This window comes from Culex pipiens, chromosome 3, assembly GCF_016801865.2.
Source record: "Culex pipiens pallens isolate TS chromosome 3, TS_CPP_V2, whole genome shotgun sequence".
NCBI classification, from domain to species: Eukaryota; Metazoa; Arthropoda; class Insecta; order Diptera; family Culicidae; genus Culex; species Culex pipiens.
The window spans coordinates 120,613,980-120,629,535 of NC_068939.1; the positions used below are offsets into that span (position 1 = coordinate 120,613,980).

Sequence of the window (15,556 nt, forward strand, 5' to 3'; positions counted from 1 at the left end):
GATGCTTCCCGAGCTATGATGCTATGGCGTAGAAGTTCATGATAGACCCGTCGGCGAGCCTTCCGAGCAACGATGCTATGGGAAGGTCTTTCTAGTTAACACAGTGTGTGAACACTCACACAGTTATTTTAATATTCTAATAAATGAAAATTTTGCTCCACTATTAACTCGACGATCCAAAATGTCAGCGTGTCTTTCGATAAACGGCACGAGCTTTTTTACACATTATTCGAAGAATTAATGTACAATTTACCCGACCTCCCGTGCCTTCTGATCAACGATAATATAGCAGTGTTGCAAATGAGTGATAAAAAAGCTATCAATAGATTATCTTTGCACCAAAAATATCCGAGAGTATAGCGGCCGTCACTATAGCTTGTGAGATCTTTTCTTGTGTCTTGTGATTCCCAGCGATGTCATTCTCTCTCTATCACTCCTCCCCTAGCACTATAAAGCACTAAAAAAACTACAATCACTGAAAATGACGATCGAAACACGAATAATTATGCAAGGAGAGCGCGCTGCCCTACCGTCCAAAATCGACTCTTTAGCGCCAGATTGCATTAAATATTATCTCAAAAGTGATGAAAACGCACTTTTTTTTTATTTTTCAAAACTAAGCCAGAGACGTGGTCGATACCAGCATGCTCTGTGGAACTTTTTTTTAATAATCTCAGCAATCCATTCGAACAAATTTTTCCAATAATGTCATTCTGATTGGATCTTTACAGTGAAGCGGACGCAAAATTACCGTTTTTGAATCCCTCAAAATTTCAAGTTTCTCGAAAAACGTGCAAAAAACGTGAAAACTTTTTCTGAAAATGGTGAATCTTTGAATTTGATTCGGCTGAAAACATCTTTTTCTAAAACTAAATCCTCCAGAGTTCCTACTGCAACCGCGAAACCATTTCGATCCACATCGGCCAGGCCGGAATCCAGCTCGGAAACGCCACCTGGGAGCTGTACTGCTTGGAGCATGGAATTGACCGGGATGGCAAGATGGCGGAGTCGGCCAACGAGCCGGACAACGTGGCCACCGCCGACGGGAACAGCTTCTGTGGGACGTTCTTCAAGCGGTCCGAGTCGGACCGGTACGTTCCGCGGGCGATCCTGGTGGACACCGAGCCGACCGTGGTGGACCAGGTGCGAACAGGAGCCTATCGGGAGTTGTTCCATCCGGATAGCTTGATTACGGGGCAGGAAGATTCGGCGAATAACTTTGCGCGGGGTCACTTTCACATCGGGAAGCAGCTGATTGAGGGCACGATGGACGTGATTCGGAGGACGGCGGAAGAGTCCAATAGTTTGCAGGGGTTCTTCACGTTCCACTCGTTTGGAGGTGGAACTGGGTCCGGGTTTTCGTCGCTGTTGGCCCAGAAGCTGGCGGACAGTTTTGGCAAGAAAAGTAAGCTGGAGGTGGCTATTTATCCGTCGCCGCACATTTGTACTAGCGTGGTGGAACCGTACAACTCGGTGCTGACGACGCACGCCTCGATGGACAACGCGGACTGCACGTTCCTGGTGGACAATCAGGCCATTTACGACATTTGTCACAACAAGCTGCGCGTGGATCGGCCGTTGTACGCGAACCTGAACCGGTTGATTAGTCAGGTCGTGTCGAGTATAACGGCGTCGTTACGGTTTGGAGGAGCGCTGAACGTGGACATGAACGAGTTCCAGACGAACCTGGTCCCCTATCCGAGAATTCATTTCCCGTTGGCGTCGTTTTCACCGGTGGTGTCCGTCGAGAAGGCAAACCATGCAAGTGAGTTCAAAGTTAAACGAAATGCAAAGAATAACCCCTAATCCCCCTCCCCTTCTCCGTTCCAGCTCTCACCATCTCCGACCTGACCTCGCAGCTGTTCGAGCCGGACAACCAGATGGTCAAGTGCGACCTCCGGTCGGGCAAGTACATGGCGTGCTGTTTGCTGTACCGCGGCGACATAGTGCCAAAGGATGTCAACGCGGCGATTGCGGCCATCAAGAATCGCCGCACGGTGCAGTTTGTGGACTGGTGCCCGACGGGGTTCAAGGTCGGCATCAATCCCAAGTGTCCGGTGATGGTGCCGGGCGGGGATTTGGCGCCGATTCACCGCGGGGTGTCGATGCTGGCGTCCAACACGGCCATTGCCGAGGCGTGGCGCAAGCTGGACCATAAGTTTGACATGATGTACGCGAAGCGAGCGTTTGTGCACTGGTTCGTGAACGAGGGCATGGAGGAGGCCATGTTTGCGGAGGCGCGGGAAAATTTGGCCGCGCTGGAGATGGACTATCAGGAGGCGGCCAGCGAGATGGAGGAGGGTGAGTTGGGAGAAAGGGGGTATTTTGCCGAAATAAATTGTAATGCTTTCTTGTTTTGCAGATCTGCCGAAAGTGGATAGTGAAGATGCAGAGGAATTTTAATAATCGACTTTCAAATCAGTTGTTAGGCTTTTGATGTTTAACTATTGCATGCAAATAAAATATACTGTAAAATGGTTTTGGTTTTGGTTTTGGTTTTGGTTTTGGTTTTGGTTTTGGTTTTGGTTTTGGTTTTGGTTTTGGTTTTGGTTTTGGTTTTGGTTTTGGTTTTGGTTTTGGTTTTGGTTTTGGTTTTGGTTTTGGTTTTGGTTTTGGTTTTGGTTTTGGTTTTGGTTTTGGTTTTGGTTTTGGTTTTGGTTTTGGTTTTGGTTTTGGTTTTGGTTTTGGTTTTGGTTTTGGTTTTGGTTTTGGTTTTGGTTTTGGTTTTGGTTTTGGTTTTGGTTTTGGTTTTGGTTTTGGTTTTGGTTTTGGTTTTGGTTTTGGTTTTGGTTTTGGTTTTGGTTTTGGTTTTGGTTTTGGTTTTGGTTTTGGTTTTGGTTTTGGTTTTGGTTTTGGTTTTGGTTTTGGTTTTGGTTTTGGTTTTGGTTTTGGTTTTGGTTTTGGTTTTGGTTTTGGTTTTGGTTTTGGTTTTGGTTTTGGTTTTGGTTTTGGTTTTGGTTTTGGTTTTGGTTTTGGTTTTGGTTTTGGTTTTGGTTTTGGTTTTGGTTTTGGTTTTGGTTTTGGTTTTGGTTTTGGTTTTGGTTTTGGTTTTGGTTTTGGTTTTGGTTTTGGTTTTGGTTTTGGTTTTGGTTTTGGTTTTGGTTTTGGTTTTGGTTTTGGTTTTGGTTTTGGTTTTGGTTTTGGTTTTGGTTTTGGTTTTGGTTTTGGTTTTGGTTTTGGTTTTGGTTTTGGTTTTGGTTTTGGTTTTGGTTTTGGTTTTGGTTTTGGTTTTGGTTTTGGTTTTGGTTTTGGTTTTGGTTTTGGTTTTGGTTTTGGTTTTGGTTTTGGTTTTGGTTTTGGTTTTGGTTTTGATTTCAACAGCATCAATCAACATTTATGGGGAATGGTTCACTCTTGGGTGGAATTCTGAGAAATGGTTTATTTTTTTGGGGAATAGGATATTTACAGGTATTAAAAGCCGTTTGGAAGCGGCAAACCAACAAGACGGGTATTTGTACTCGAGAAATAACTAGTTTATTCATCATATTGAAGATTTGAGCACTTTGGAGTATTCCAAGGCCTTTTGTTAAGATTTCCCTGTCAGACTGAAGTCCGGCGGTCGTTCGAATTTTCGAGCGTTTGTCGTGCATTTCATCGAATGTCAAAGGTGACATCTGCAGTTCGTGTTGGTACTAGTAGGCTACGCAAGTGGATGACAGTTCATTTTTTTTCAAAGTCCACCATGAAAAGGTTATTTAATAAGTTAAAATTAGAAATAATTAAAACAAAAAGCATTGTTTGTGCAGATTCCGATGCGTCAATCCGGAAGGCGTGCTGTTGAGCGATGGGCTCGATGTTCAAATACAAAGCCAGCGGTTTCAAATTCAGGGACTTTCTGAACCAGGAAAACGGTAAAATGCAAGAGGTAAATTCAGAATAGCTTTTTGGTTCTCATCTATTGCTGACTCGAATCCTTGTTTCAGGAATCTAAATTTCCAAGCAACTCATCAAACTTCCATCATCCAACATCCAAAAAGTTTTTGGCACCTCGGATTACCAACTTTTTCAAGAACTTTTTCTTCCAGTATGGCCGAGATTGTGGATTATTTTTGTAAAAACAGGATAATAAAAATGTATTGATCAAAATTTAATTATTTTCATTTAAATAACCCAAAAATCCAAAACGAGAGCACCCGACAATGGCAGGACAATCTAAATAACAAAGTCGCCCGAAAACGGCCCGTCAACGTCGATTTTCTCAAACGTCGATTTCGACGATCGTCGGACAAAGTGTTGCATATACGCACGAAAAGGGCCCGAATTCCGTCGGACAAACCGACGGAATTCGGGCCGTTTTGTCGAGCCGTCCGGCGGTTTTCGGGCCGTTGTCGGCCCGGTCCGTCTGTCAGGGTTGTCATTTTGTTGTGAGAAATGTATGGAAACTTCTATTGGAAAACTAAGGGCATCTCCACCGCAGGGACCTAATTGCGTTGCAAAGCTAATTTGGCACCCGCGTTAAGCCCACCACGGTACTTGTGCGAGAGCTAATTTAGCTTCGAGTTCATCCGTGTTCATCCGAATCTAAACAAAACTCAGGTTTGCCCCGGGATCTAACGGGAGCAAATCTTGACTTTTTTTGATAAGGTCCTATAAACAAATGTAAACATTGAGTGTATCCCTTTCACACCTTATGTCAAAGTCCATCGGAGTAAGCGGGATACACTCAATGTTTACATTTGTTTATAGGACCTTATCAAAAAAAAGTCAAGAAATCATCTGACGGATGGGTTTTTCAAGCAAAACAATGTAATTGGGTCAATGTGAGTTTGTAAACGTCAGTAAATGTTTACATTAGGAGTGATGCTTGATTTTTCGATTTCAATTCTTCGAGTTTGGAGGTATTTTCTCTCCTGTGCTGCAAGTTTACGCATGAAAAAATTCTTTTGGCAATCTGGGGTGTTAGTTAGTTTGTTTATGTCGCGTTGAGGCAGTGTTTGAATTCTAGATAACTTTTTCAAAAGCCCCATGGGTTTTCTATGTACATAGAACCTTTTGAAAAAGTAAGCGAGAATTTGTCGCATTGTCGATCTTCTGCCGGACATTTGAAAAGGTCTTTTGTATTGAGTAAAAAGCAAAATTCAAGCAAAACATTTTGAATGAATCAATGTGGATTTGAAAACAAGCAAGCAATCCTACTCATTCTAAATGTAAACCTGCGCTGATGTGAGCAGGATCGACTGTGTGTTTGCAAATCCAAATTTACTCAATGACATTGTTTTGCTTAAATTATAATAAAAAAAGGGATTCAATACAGAACACAGAGTTAAAAACGTTGCATTTTTTTCTGACAAAACAGAATTTTGATAAACTATTGACAAAACCAAAACCAAACCGTATTCTTCAGTTAAGTGCGTTTGGGTCGACTAAACCAACAACAATGTTTATCTCCCTTTAGAAGGTTACCTGTTGTCTCTGAATTTGCAAAACAGTTCTAACTGTCTAAGTCAAAGTGAAATAAATAGCATTTCCCGAGATTAAAAATGTTGCATGGTCAGCTTCAAATAAAAAATTATCCAAACACTATTTATGAAATGTTGATTTTTTTTACATTCAAGTCAAACAGTCACTCTAATTTCAAAGCAAGATATTGAATACCGTCAATGGGGGTGACATTGGGTCTGGGGGGTGAGATTGGGTCAAAATATTTTTTTACGGATTTTACCATTTCTCAGGTACTTCTCAATGAAACTAAATTCTGTTAAAAGGGTTGTGCAAGGGACATCTTAAGATGACTTTGCTGAGGTGATTTTGATAGTGATTACGTAAAATTCACTTTTGGTACGGTTACTTCGAATGTCAAATTTGAAAAATTCGTAATATAGAGAAGAATAAATAAAAATACAAATTCGCAATTCGCAATTCGCAATTTTCAGTGTAAGAACGGGCCTTGACCGATCTTATGCACCAGGTTCCCGACGAACACGCACTGCCCTTACACCTACATCTCACCCTTGCTCTGAGTCAGTACGAGCAACACGCTAGAACACGCTTTGAGTGTTCGTGCCAGGCATGCACACCTTCTTTTCCGGTTACGCATTTTAACTCGGCCGGGGGTGGTACATTACGTAGGGTTTGATGTAAGTATAAGCGCCTAACCATTTATAGTGTGCCTATCAACATTCATTAAAGCAAAAACTGTTCTATTTTTAGTTTGAATTCAAAAACTAGTTGTTATTTTACTGGGTGTTGTTTTTCTCCTGAAATCTTTCCTAGTGTTGATTCGTGTTTATTTGTTGCTATTTCTTTTGTCGCGGTGTTTTGTTACAATTTTTGGTCCTAAGCATGTTATAAAAGTTTACCAAAAATACAATAGTAATATTTGTGTTAATCCTTTAACCATTCCATCAATTGAGTAAGGGCTCAAACCTCACTTGTTTAAAAAAAAGGGTGAAGATTGAAAACAATAGACAGTAAAAGAGAATTTATTTTATAAAAATCAAGAATCAATAGTAAGAGAATGATGAGCGTATTTTAAAGAATAAAAATGAGAAGCTAGATGTATTAGATGTAAAATTAAACAATAGTTAATAAATAGAGATACAAAACAAGCTTAGATTATAGTAATGATAATTTATAGGACAGATAAAGAATTATTCAAATAAATAAATTCGCAATAAAATCAAAAAAGATTAGACAAATGATAAATAGACTTGATATTACTAGTACATTAAGGAAAAGTATATTTTTAGGAATTGAGAATCAGTAGAGCAAAATAAAAATAGGAGATAGGCTGAGAATGAAGAGAAGAGAAACCCCGTTCTGCGATGCTCAGGTACATCCACAGCAGTTGACTCAACATACTGCGAATCAAAACAATACCGTCTACAATCACAAATGACTTCCCTTTCCCACATTGTTGCGCCCCTTTCTTTTAGCCGTCTCGACTCTGACCCGCGGTGGTCAAAGGTTTACGATCCGTTTCCACAGGCCACCAGCTAGGTCATCATGAAAACCAAGCCAACGTGGAGGTAAGAAAATAGGACACTCGCAAGGAACCAGAGCTATACTGTTCTGATCAAGATAATTCGGATGATCTAACAGAACTACGGATGTAGTTAGTTACGCTCCTTCCAGGATGTTCCTTACGTGGACGTCAACCGAAGAGCACGTAACAAGGCCAATGCCATTGCATGCTCTTAGGTATCAATCCTTGGCCTGCAAGAATAAATAAAAATACAAATTTACTATAAAACTTGTGGTACTGAAAATTCTAATAAATTTGATTTTTTTTTTGAATTCTGTTTCAATAACAATTTAAACTATTTTAAGAGTAAAATTGTTCAAAAAAACTGAAAATGCAGTCTGTTTTCCAATTCGAACTCATTTTCAATGAGAAAAACATGACATTTTAAAAGTAATAAATAATGCCATTTATCTAATTATAATTTACTTACTTTTAAAACTATTCAAAATTTGTCAAAAATCGCTTCATAAGGTACTTGGAACACTTATTTACCAAGGTCAACATGGTTTCATACCATTCCGTTTGTATTTAATTCGTTTTTTTTAATTTTACAATAAAATCATAAAACTATCATAGCCACCCCGGCTATCAATGTCATCCAGTTTTATGGCATGTACAACTTTTCAAAATATTTTTAAATGAAATGAAAAAAAATTATATAAAATTTAAAAAAACCTGTGTTTTCGGAATTTTTTCTTATTCCTCCACTGACGTTAGCAAGATACTAGTTTTCTCTTTGTTTACAATTTTGCATTGGCCCAATAACTTTGTTTCGCTTGGTATTTATTTGAATTTGAGAACATAATTTAAAAATGTTATCTTATATTAAATGTAGGTATTTCAATAGTTTTTATTTTTTTAAATAATACAAAGAAATATTTGTTTCCGACAATTTTTAAGTTTAAATATAAGTCGTTTTGAACCAAACTCCTGATTTCTTTAATATTCACTCATATTTGATATTCAAACTAAATGCATCTTCACTAGCATCTTCATTTATTTACTTAAACTTAAAATTTATTTCTTTTGGATTTTCTTGTTCAAATGCGCCTTTTTGCAACTGTGTCATTTTGGAAGACAAAAACAACAACCAAAACAAATACAAATAATTCCAAAAATCGCTGAAAAAATTTGCCACTCGCAGCTCGGGGACTTCTCGAGCACCTATCTTGGCTACTCGACGGATCCCCGGTGAACTTTTTCTTCGCTGAATGAACTCGAATGCTAATTTAGCTTTAGCTTTGCTACCCGCGGTGCGAAAGTTGGGGTGCAAACATGTCGGGAGCAAATCGGATGAACTCTTTTAAAATTTTGAAAATGATATTTTATTGATATACGCAATCAATTTGGATATATTGTGCAATTAGAAGCATGTTCTATCATTCTAGAATGTAGTTTCATTGATTTCGATCAACAAAAAGGCTAGAATTTGAAAATGAATAATTTAGATCCCCGCGGTGGGCTTGATTCAGTAGCCAAATTAGCTCCCAGCGGTGCGGAAACGTGCATTAGGTACGGAGCAAAGCTAAAACTGGGAATCCAACCGATAGGTTTGCCACGCAATTAGATCTCTGCGGTGGAGATGCCCTAAAGATGCGATGCCAAATGGTTTTTGGTCATAGAATAGCCCCCAGAAAAGTTATAGTCAAATTATAAAACTCATAGAAATCCATTTCAATGAAAATCTCAGTTTGTTCTGAACGCATCAATTCGATCAAATCGTGCACCACGTGCGTCAGAGTTGCGCGCGTCAAGCTAACGCTAACGCCAAAACTGCAAGAGAGCCGCAACGACTCCAAAATATAACCGTAAACAGAGAGAGAAAAACTCGCGAGAGAGCTCGCTAACGCTCGTGTGCAAGTGAACGGAGTGTGTACGAAGGAGAAAATAATTAATTCAAGTGCTAGTTTTTTCCTTCATACATGGATTCTCCGCCCGTGAAACCTCCGAGGGCCGTCAAATACGGCAAAGAAACGGTAATTTTACGCCCCAAAAGTGAATCAAAACTGTGGCAAAGTGAAATTTCGCCCGCTGTCCATCGGCGACGGTAGTTTGCGAGGGTCAGGATTACGTAGCTGCTGCAAAATTTGTGTTTATTTTTGTGGGTGGTCATGTTTTTCTTCTTTTCGGATGACAGTTTTGTGCCTTTTTTTCTCTCTCTTGGTCTGTCTGGTTTGGCGTGGGAGAGGATGCTAGGAGGGTAGGGAAGAGAGGAAGAAAGTGTCAAATGTGAAAGGGCTAACGTGGCGTGCAGTGGAAGTGATGCGATGTCGCGAGATTTTATGGACTGTTTGTTTACACTTCGACATTGGCCCAATTACATTGTTTTGCTGGAACTGACGAGAGCAGGATGGACTGTTTGTTTACACATACTCTTTGGTTCACTTGGTGTTGAAATGTTAACTCCAGTTTGACAGTAAATTAATTTGTAAGGCAACCATGCCGACGAGCTAACCTCACTCGCATCCAAACAAAAACAACAACAACCTGCTACTGGTGCAGCACGTCATACCAAAAATCCAACTGGAAACGTCATTTCTCTCCGCAACATCCAACGGAGCGGGTCGTGTTTTGTGTGTGCTCGGGAATAAATCATTAAATTGTTGTTATCAAAACATTTCAAAGTCCGATCGTGTGTGTGTGTGTTTGAGAAATGGGTCGTTAGCCCAGATATCGCGACACCCCAGTGACAGATATCGGAGTTTAAGGGGAGGGCGTATTTGGCATCCAAATTGGCTGACCCGGCACCAATTTGGGGAAAGTGTAACGATTCGCGTGAATGTGGGTGTGTGTTGTTTGCGTGTGTTAGGGTGCCATTGTTTCGGGTTGCACAATTTTCCCCCAGTTTGCAGCAGAAGCATTAGAATATAATGGTGAGAAATTTCGTTGATTGCAGTTTGTGAAGAGCCCGCATTGGGTGCCGTATGAGCTCGCAAGCTGAGTGAATGACATCATCCAGATTGGTTAATAATGGTGTGAAGGCTGTCAAAGGGAGGCTTATTGGTTTGCTGGTTGTTAGTATTGTTGGTGTGATATCAATATTGACATCAGTTCAACCTTTAACCTTGATACAATTGGTGTAGTTATGTCACAGACATGACCGGAATGGCGTAGACCTTATAAACATCCGCGAAACTATGCTAATTCCTTCATTTTCCAACAGAGTGGCTGCGGGCTGCTGGTTTCGGTCATCAAAACCCTCGATGCGAGCGAAACGAACGAGCAGCGTGAGCGCGAGAAGCTCAAGATCGAGAAGGAGTTCCGCAAGACCGACCAGCGGTTGAACGAGCTCGTGTCGCAGAACGATGGCGACCTCACGCGGGTTATGCAGCTGTTCGGGAAGGTTTCCACCCAGATCACCGGCTCGCGCGAGAGGATCCACGTGGTCAAGGAGAACCTGCAGACGTGCAAGCAGTTGCTGCGCTGTCGGCGGGAGGAACTCAAAAAGCTGTACACGGACGCCGTCCAGCACAAGTACGTGCTGGAGATGCTCGATCAGGTGAACGAACTGCGCAAAACTCCCCAACAGCTGGCGTCCTTCATGGCCAAGAAGCACTACCTGCACGCGACGAAGCTGCTGATGTCGTCGATCGAGACCACCGAGGGTCCGCTGAAGGACGTGGAAGGACTGAACGACCTGCGGCAGGACTTCCAGAACAAGCGGCAACAGCTGTACAGCAAGCTGCTGGATGAGCTGAACAAACATCTGTACGTCTCGAGCACCGGCGATGTGCTGCAGAGCTTCCAACGGCAGGGCTCGGGCCGGAACAGTCAGCACGTGGCCGGTGCCTCACCGTTTCAGCGGAACGTGCTGCGACGTTCGGCGGAGCGGATGGAGGCCAACACGAAAGCCCGGAAGGCGTTGTTCGAAATCGCACAGAATGGTGAGTGGTAACTTGCGTTTGAAGCTAATGTCATTACATCTTTGTTATTGTAGGCTACCTCGACGTTGACAAGAGTGAAATCATCGAAGACACAGACCTGCTCGATCCGGATGTCAATTCTACCTACTTCATAGGAATCATTATTGAGTGCTTTGCATTGCTGAATAAAGTGCCTGAATCCATAGAGGTAAGTCTAGCGTTCTGTCACCCCTGTCACCTCCGATGTGCCAAGCAGCACAGTCGTGTCAATAAACGTTGTTTCAATCGACTACCAAATAAAACATCTGTCAACCGCTCTGTCAATTGCAGTCTATAAGAGTACAAATGCAAAGCGAACTGCTGACGATCGTCACCAAGTCCACGCATCACATCATCACGCTGAACCAGCAGCAGCACCATCAGAACCCGTACCAACAGCAGTACGGCCCGTCGAACAACTCCGAAGAGCTTCCTGAGCGCAACATTCCCATCCTCGAGCTGCTGGATCTGGTGTTCCGGCAGCTCAAGCTGATCGCGACCGCCCATCAGCTGACGCTGAAGAACTACCACAACGTGATCCACCGGTACAGTCTATCGCAGACAAAGGCGTACGATCTGATCGAGTACTGGGGCCAAGCGCAAGCGGTCCTTAAGCTCGTACTCACCGACTATCTGGACATCCAGAACGACAGCAGCGACGAGCTGATGCGGGCGCAGTTCACCGAACAGGCCACCAACATCAACACGTTCTTCAGCCGGCGGAAGGTGCAGGGCAAGAAGCTGATGTTCAAGTTTGACAAGTCTTCGCACACGAGCCTGCTGGAGCCGGACACGAGCGCGAAGGAACACCGCCGGAATCCGTCGAACGTGTCGAACAGTACGGCGAAGGAGGACGCGCTGAACGCGTCCGGCGGTAACGGGCAGAACTTGCTCAACTCGAGCTTTAGCAAGCAGACGGCGCCGGGGTTGGGTCCGGATCGGAAGAAGCAGGAGCGTCAGCTGGTTTGTACGCCGGATGCCGCACTGGTGCGACAGATCTACCTTCCGATGATGGGCTACGTCCACGAGATCGAGGGATTCATGAAGTGCAAATCGGGGTAAGACTCCACCGTAAGTATTTTCTTACTTAGGCTAACGCCACTCCCAATTTCCAGTCAACTGTGCAGTTTGAACACCTTCCTGGCAAACTACGTCAAGGACGCGTACCTGGCGCGAGGCCACAACCGGAACCTGCAGCTGACGATCGAGTCGCTGTCCAAAACGCAGGACGCGTGGCGTTCGATCATCACGCCCGAGGAGATGAAGCGGCTGGGGTTGACGCGACCGCTGCTCCAGAACACCGTGCTCGTCGAGAGTCGTAAGTTAAATCTAAACATTGTGAAGACCATGCATTCAACGGTTCGAAACTTGCAGGCATCTCGGAAACCAAAAAGCTCATACTCGACCTGCCCACGTACTCGGATGAACTGCTCAAGATGGTGTGCTCGCTGCTGAAGACGTACCGGGAGACGTGCCAGGCGGCGTACCGCGGAATTGTGCAGCCGGAAACGGAGGATAAGCGGATCTACAGCGTGGCCTGGCTGAAGGACGACGATATTACGCGATTTCTGAAGTGAGTTTAGATCATTTTTCATGTAGGCGTTAGCTGGTTGTTGTCGTTGCTAAATTTAGCGTTAGCGGGAAACGTCACTTGGAAATGTTTCATTCCCTCAAATTTGAAATCTTTCAAACTTATTCTCGTAGATCCCTCCCGAACTGGACGGACCTAAAATCCTCGAACGCTCGCCACCGGGCCCAGCAACAGTCCGGCGGCAAGCGACACATGAAGGCGGAACCGTCCGAGGAGGAAAGCCCAACGGCCGTCCAGCAGCGGAACGTTCGCGAGGCGGAAATGCTCACCAGTAATTTGGGTGAGGGTGGCATCTCGCAGCAGGAGATCCTGTCGGACGTCGGAGTCCTGAAGGAGCTGGCCATCTTGCAGGAAAGCATGGAGTGGTTCGCCGGCCGGATAACGGACTTTGCGGACGATCTGCGGAAGCCGATCGTGAACGGGTTGATGGCGAGCGGTGGGATGAACGCGTCGCCGATCGTCGTGAAGGACGGGATGATCAAGGTGCTGGTCAACTTGGCGCTGGAGTTTGAGGAGTTGGCCAACACGTGCCTGCTGGTGCTGCACCTGGAAGTGCGTGTCCAGTGCTTCCACTATCTGAAGTCCAGCCCGTCGGACAAGTTCAAGGCGAACAACCCGAACAAGAATGACTCGCTAGAGCCGGACGCGAAGGTGCTGAAGCTGACCAAAGTGCTGTCGGATATGGACGAGGCGCTCAGTTCGACGCTGCATCCGAGGAAGACCAAGGTGAGTTTTGGAAAGACTCATGAAATATTTCATTTGACATTTAACACTAGTGGAAAACGTCTAGGAACTGTCAAATGAAATATTTCAAGATCTAGTTTTAAAAAGACCCGCAAGCATTATCCGCCCTCTCTTTTTTCAGTACGTGTTCGAGGGTCTGGCCCACCTGGCCTCCCGCATCCTCATAATGGCCGCCAACTCGATGGAGTTCATCGACCACGCCGGCGTCCAGCGGATGTGCCGCAACGCCCTAGCCCTGCAGCAAACGCTCAGCAGTATTACCGCTTCCCGGGAGGTGGCCCTCGACTACGCGCGGTCATTCTACGAAATGTTCTACCTGGAACCGGATGTAAGCTCTGCTCGAATCTACTTTACCCTCTATACTAACATTCCCACCCTCTCGCTCCAACAGGAAATCCTAACCTCAATCATCGAAAAGGGCTCGCAGTTTACGGAGATGCAGTATCTGAACGCGCTGCACCTGATCTGCAAGAACCGGGGCGTCACCGACCAGAACACGCTGGCCATGTACCAGCAGAAGCTGAGCGACGTGCTGGGAACCAAACCCGGGATGGGCGTCACCGTTTAATAATAATAAAACGTGTTGTGTAGCGTTGAGAACGCAAACAGGCGAAATAAATTTGTTGCTAAAATGTTGTTTAAGAAACTAGAAGCGCTATTTAAAAAGAGTAGCAAACAAAATATCATGCGATAAACCAGCAGACTAACTAATAAACTAGAAACTTAGAGAGTTTATGCCAAACGGCCAGAATGTTACGCGGCGGGACGAAACTATTTGAAAAACAATAGTTTGACATAATGACAAACTCGTGTTCATCATAACCCTTACAGTAGGAATACCGAAGGCGCAGTGAGGAAAAAATGTAGCAGGTATTACGTTGATATTTAACACTGTAAGATCGAAAAAATGCCTTTTGCTTTATCGTCGGTTGGTCTGAGGAACTAATCGATGAATTTTGGTTTAATTTTTTTGACAGGCGCCTCATTTCGTCTTGATTTATTTATTCTTTTATTTGGAAATAACAATAATGCTCGTGGTAGATGCGAAAGCTTACCTAATGTAATGATTTATTAGGTTGCTAACCCATGTTGATAATAAACAAAACAGAACAGTGAAAACAATTGTTTTATTTCGCAAATTTGATCATCACGCTCTCCAAACCCGTTATCATCTCGACGTTGTCGTGCTATCTTGTCGTACTTCGCTTTATGACGTTCCGAGAAAAGCGCGTTTTAATATTTGACCTTGAATAAACATAAAATAAAGCACGCAATGTTAACAATAACAAACACGATTTGTTTGGCTGACCATTCTGTGCATTATCCTGAAGTTTGATTAAATGTGGCTGCCGGAGTCCCGTGTCATAATTACAAATGTTTACGGTAGTTGGGCTTGTACATGTGTCAAACGCGTTCCGACCTGGAAAACCTTTGACCAGTTGTCGTACTTACAGCAATTTTAAGGCTGTGTCAAGATAGAACGATAGCACGAAGCTTAACAGCGAAGCAATGTAAAAAAATGGGAATGTGATTTAAAAATTTGTTAATTTTTGTGTCAAATGTCATCGCTTTTTTGTATAGGTGGTTAGCAAAAGCTCCATTAAATAATTTAAAAAAGCGAAATCGCATTCTATAGTTTGTTATTTTTCAAACTTTAAACTACTAGGGGAAATATACCCTTTCTAATCAAACAACTATCTTCGTCATATGAAGAGTTTGATGCTCGATTAAAGCTCCAAAAATACTATTTAGGCTATTAACTTAGGGGAGAGTGGGGAGACTTGATCCCCTTTTTTTGTATCGCACATAACTCTTTAAATTTCTCACAAAACTATGATCTTTTTGCATGAATTGAAAGCATAAACATTTAACTATGTTTGGCTGATAAGGGTATTTCATCAGATAAACTCTTAGAATAAGGCCAAGGGTTTTAAAAAAATATTTTAAACCGGCATTTTCAAAATGTTGGGGGTAATTTGATCCCCCTTTCAACATTTTGAAGAAATCTTAACCAAAATGTTTCTTATTAATCCAAATTTTTAATTTTCTATAAGATACAGCAATTTCACTTTAAACCTGTACGTTTGTGTTCAAAATATAAGAAGTTTAGCATGTAAAATATTTAAAAACTTAAAATTTTCTTTTTTAGACCAAAATTGAGCATGTTAACAAAAGCTGGTAATTTTTGTTTACAAAACTTTTGAAAAATGGTTCAAACTGCAGTTAGTTATGTACAACTATACTGAGGGAAACTATGTACGAAAACCCAGCCAAATTATTTAATCTTGAGGCTGATTCCAGTGACTGTAAAAATGCAGGGATCAAGTCTCCCTAAACGCACTTTTTTAAACAATT

At 42.9% G+C, this 15,556-nt stretch overlaps 1 protein-coding gene across 1 annotated transcript; it reads left to right on the plus strand.

Annotated features, from left to right (window-relative positions):
- The first annotated feature begins 713 nt into the window (after positions 1-713).
- LOC120428974 (exocyst complex component 4) lies at positions 714-14,323 on the plus strand. The gene is made up of 13 exons (XM_052709958.1): positions 714-824; positions 883-1,765; positions 1,831-2,301; positions 2,363-2,373; positions 8,872-8,940; positions 10,128-10,848; positions 10,902-11,035; positions 11,158-11,924; positions 11,982-12,184; positions 12,241-12,439; positions 12,571-13,183; positions 13,323-13,529; positions 13,593-14,323. The coding sequence occupies exons 1-13, from the start codon at positions 822-824 to the stop codon at positions 13,767-13,769; spliced, it is 4,458 nt and encodes a 1,485-aa protein (XP_052565918.1). The 5' UTR covers positions 714-821; the 3' UTR covers positions 13,770-14,323.
- Positions 14,324-15,556: the final 1,233 nt, after the last annotated feature.

Coding starts and splice junctions, on each gene's coding strand:
- LOC120428974 (XM_052709958.1), top strand. Junction 1,766..1,830: donor CGAGAAGGCAAACCATGCAA/GTGAGTTCAAAG, acceptor TCTCCGTTCCAG/CTCTCACCATCTCCGACCTG. Junction 13,184..13,322: donor TGCATCCGAGGAAGACCAAG/GTGAGTTTTGGA, acceptor CTCTTTTTTCAG/TACGTGTTCGAGGGTCTGGC.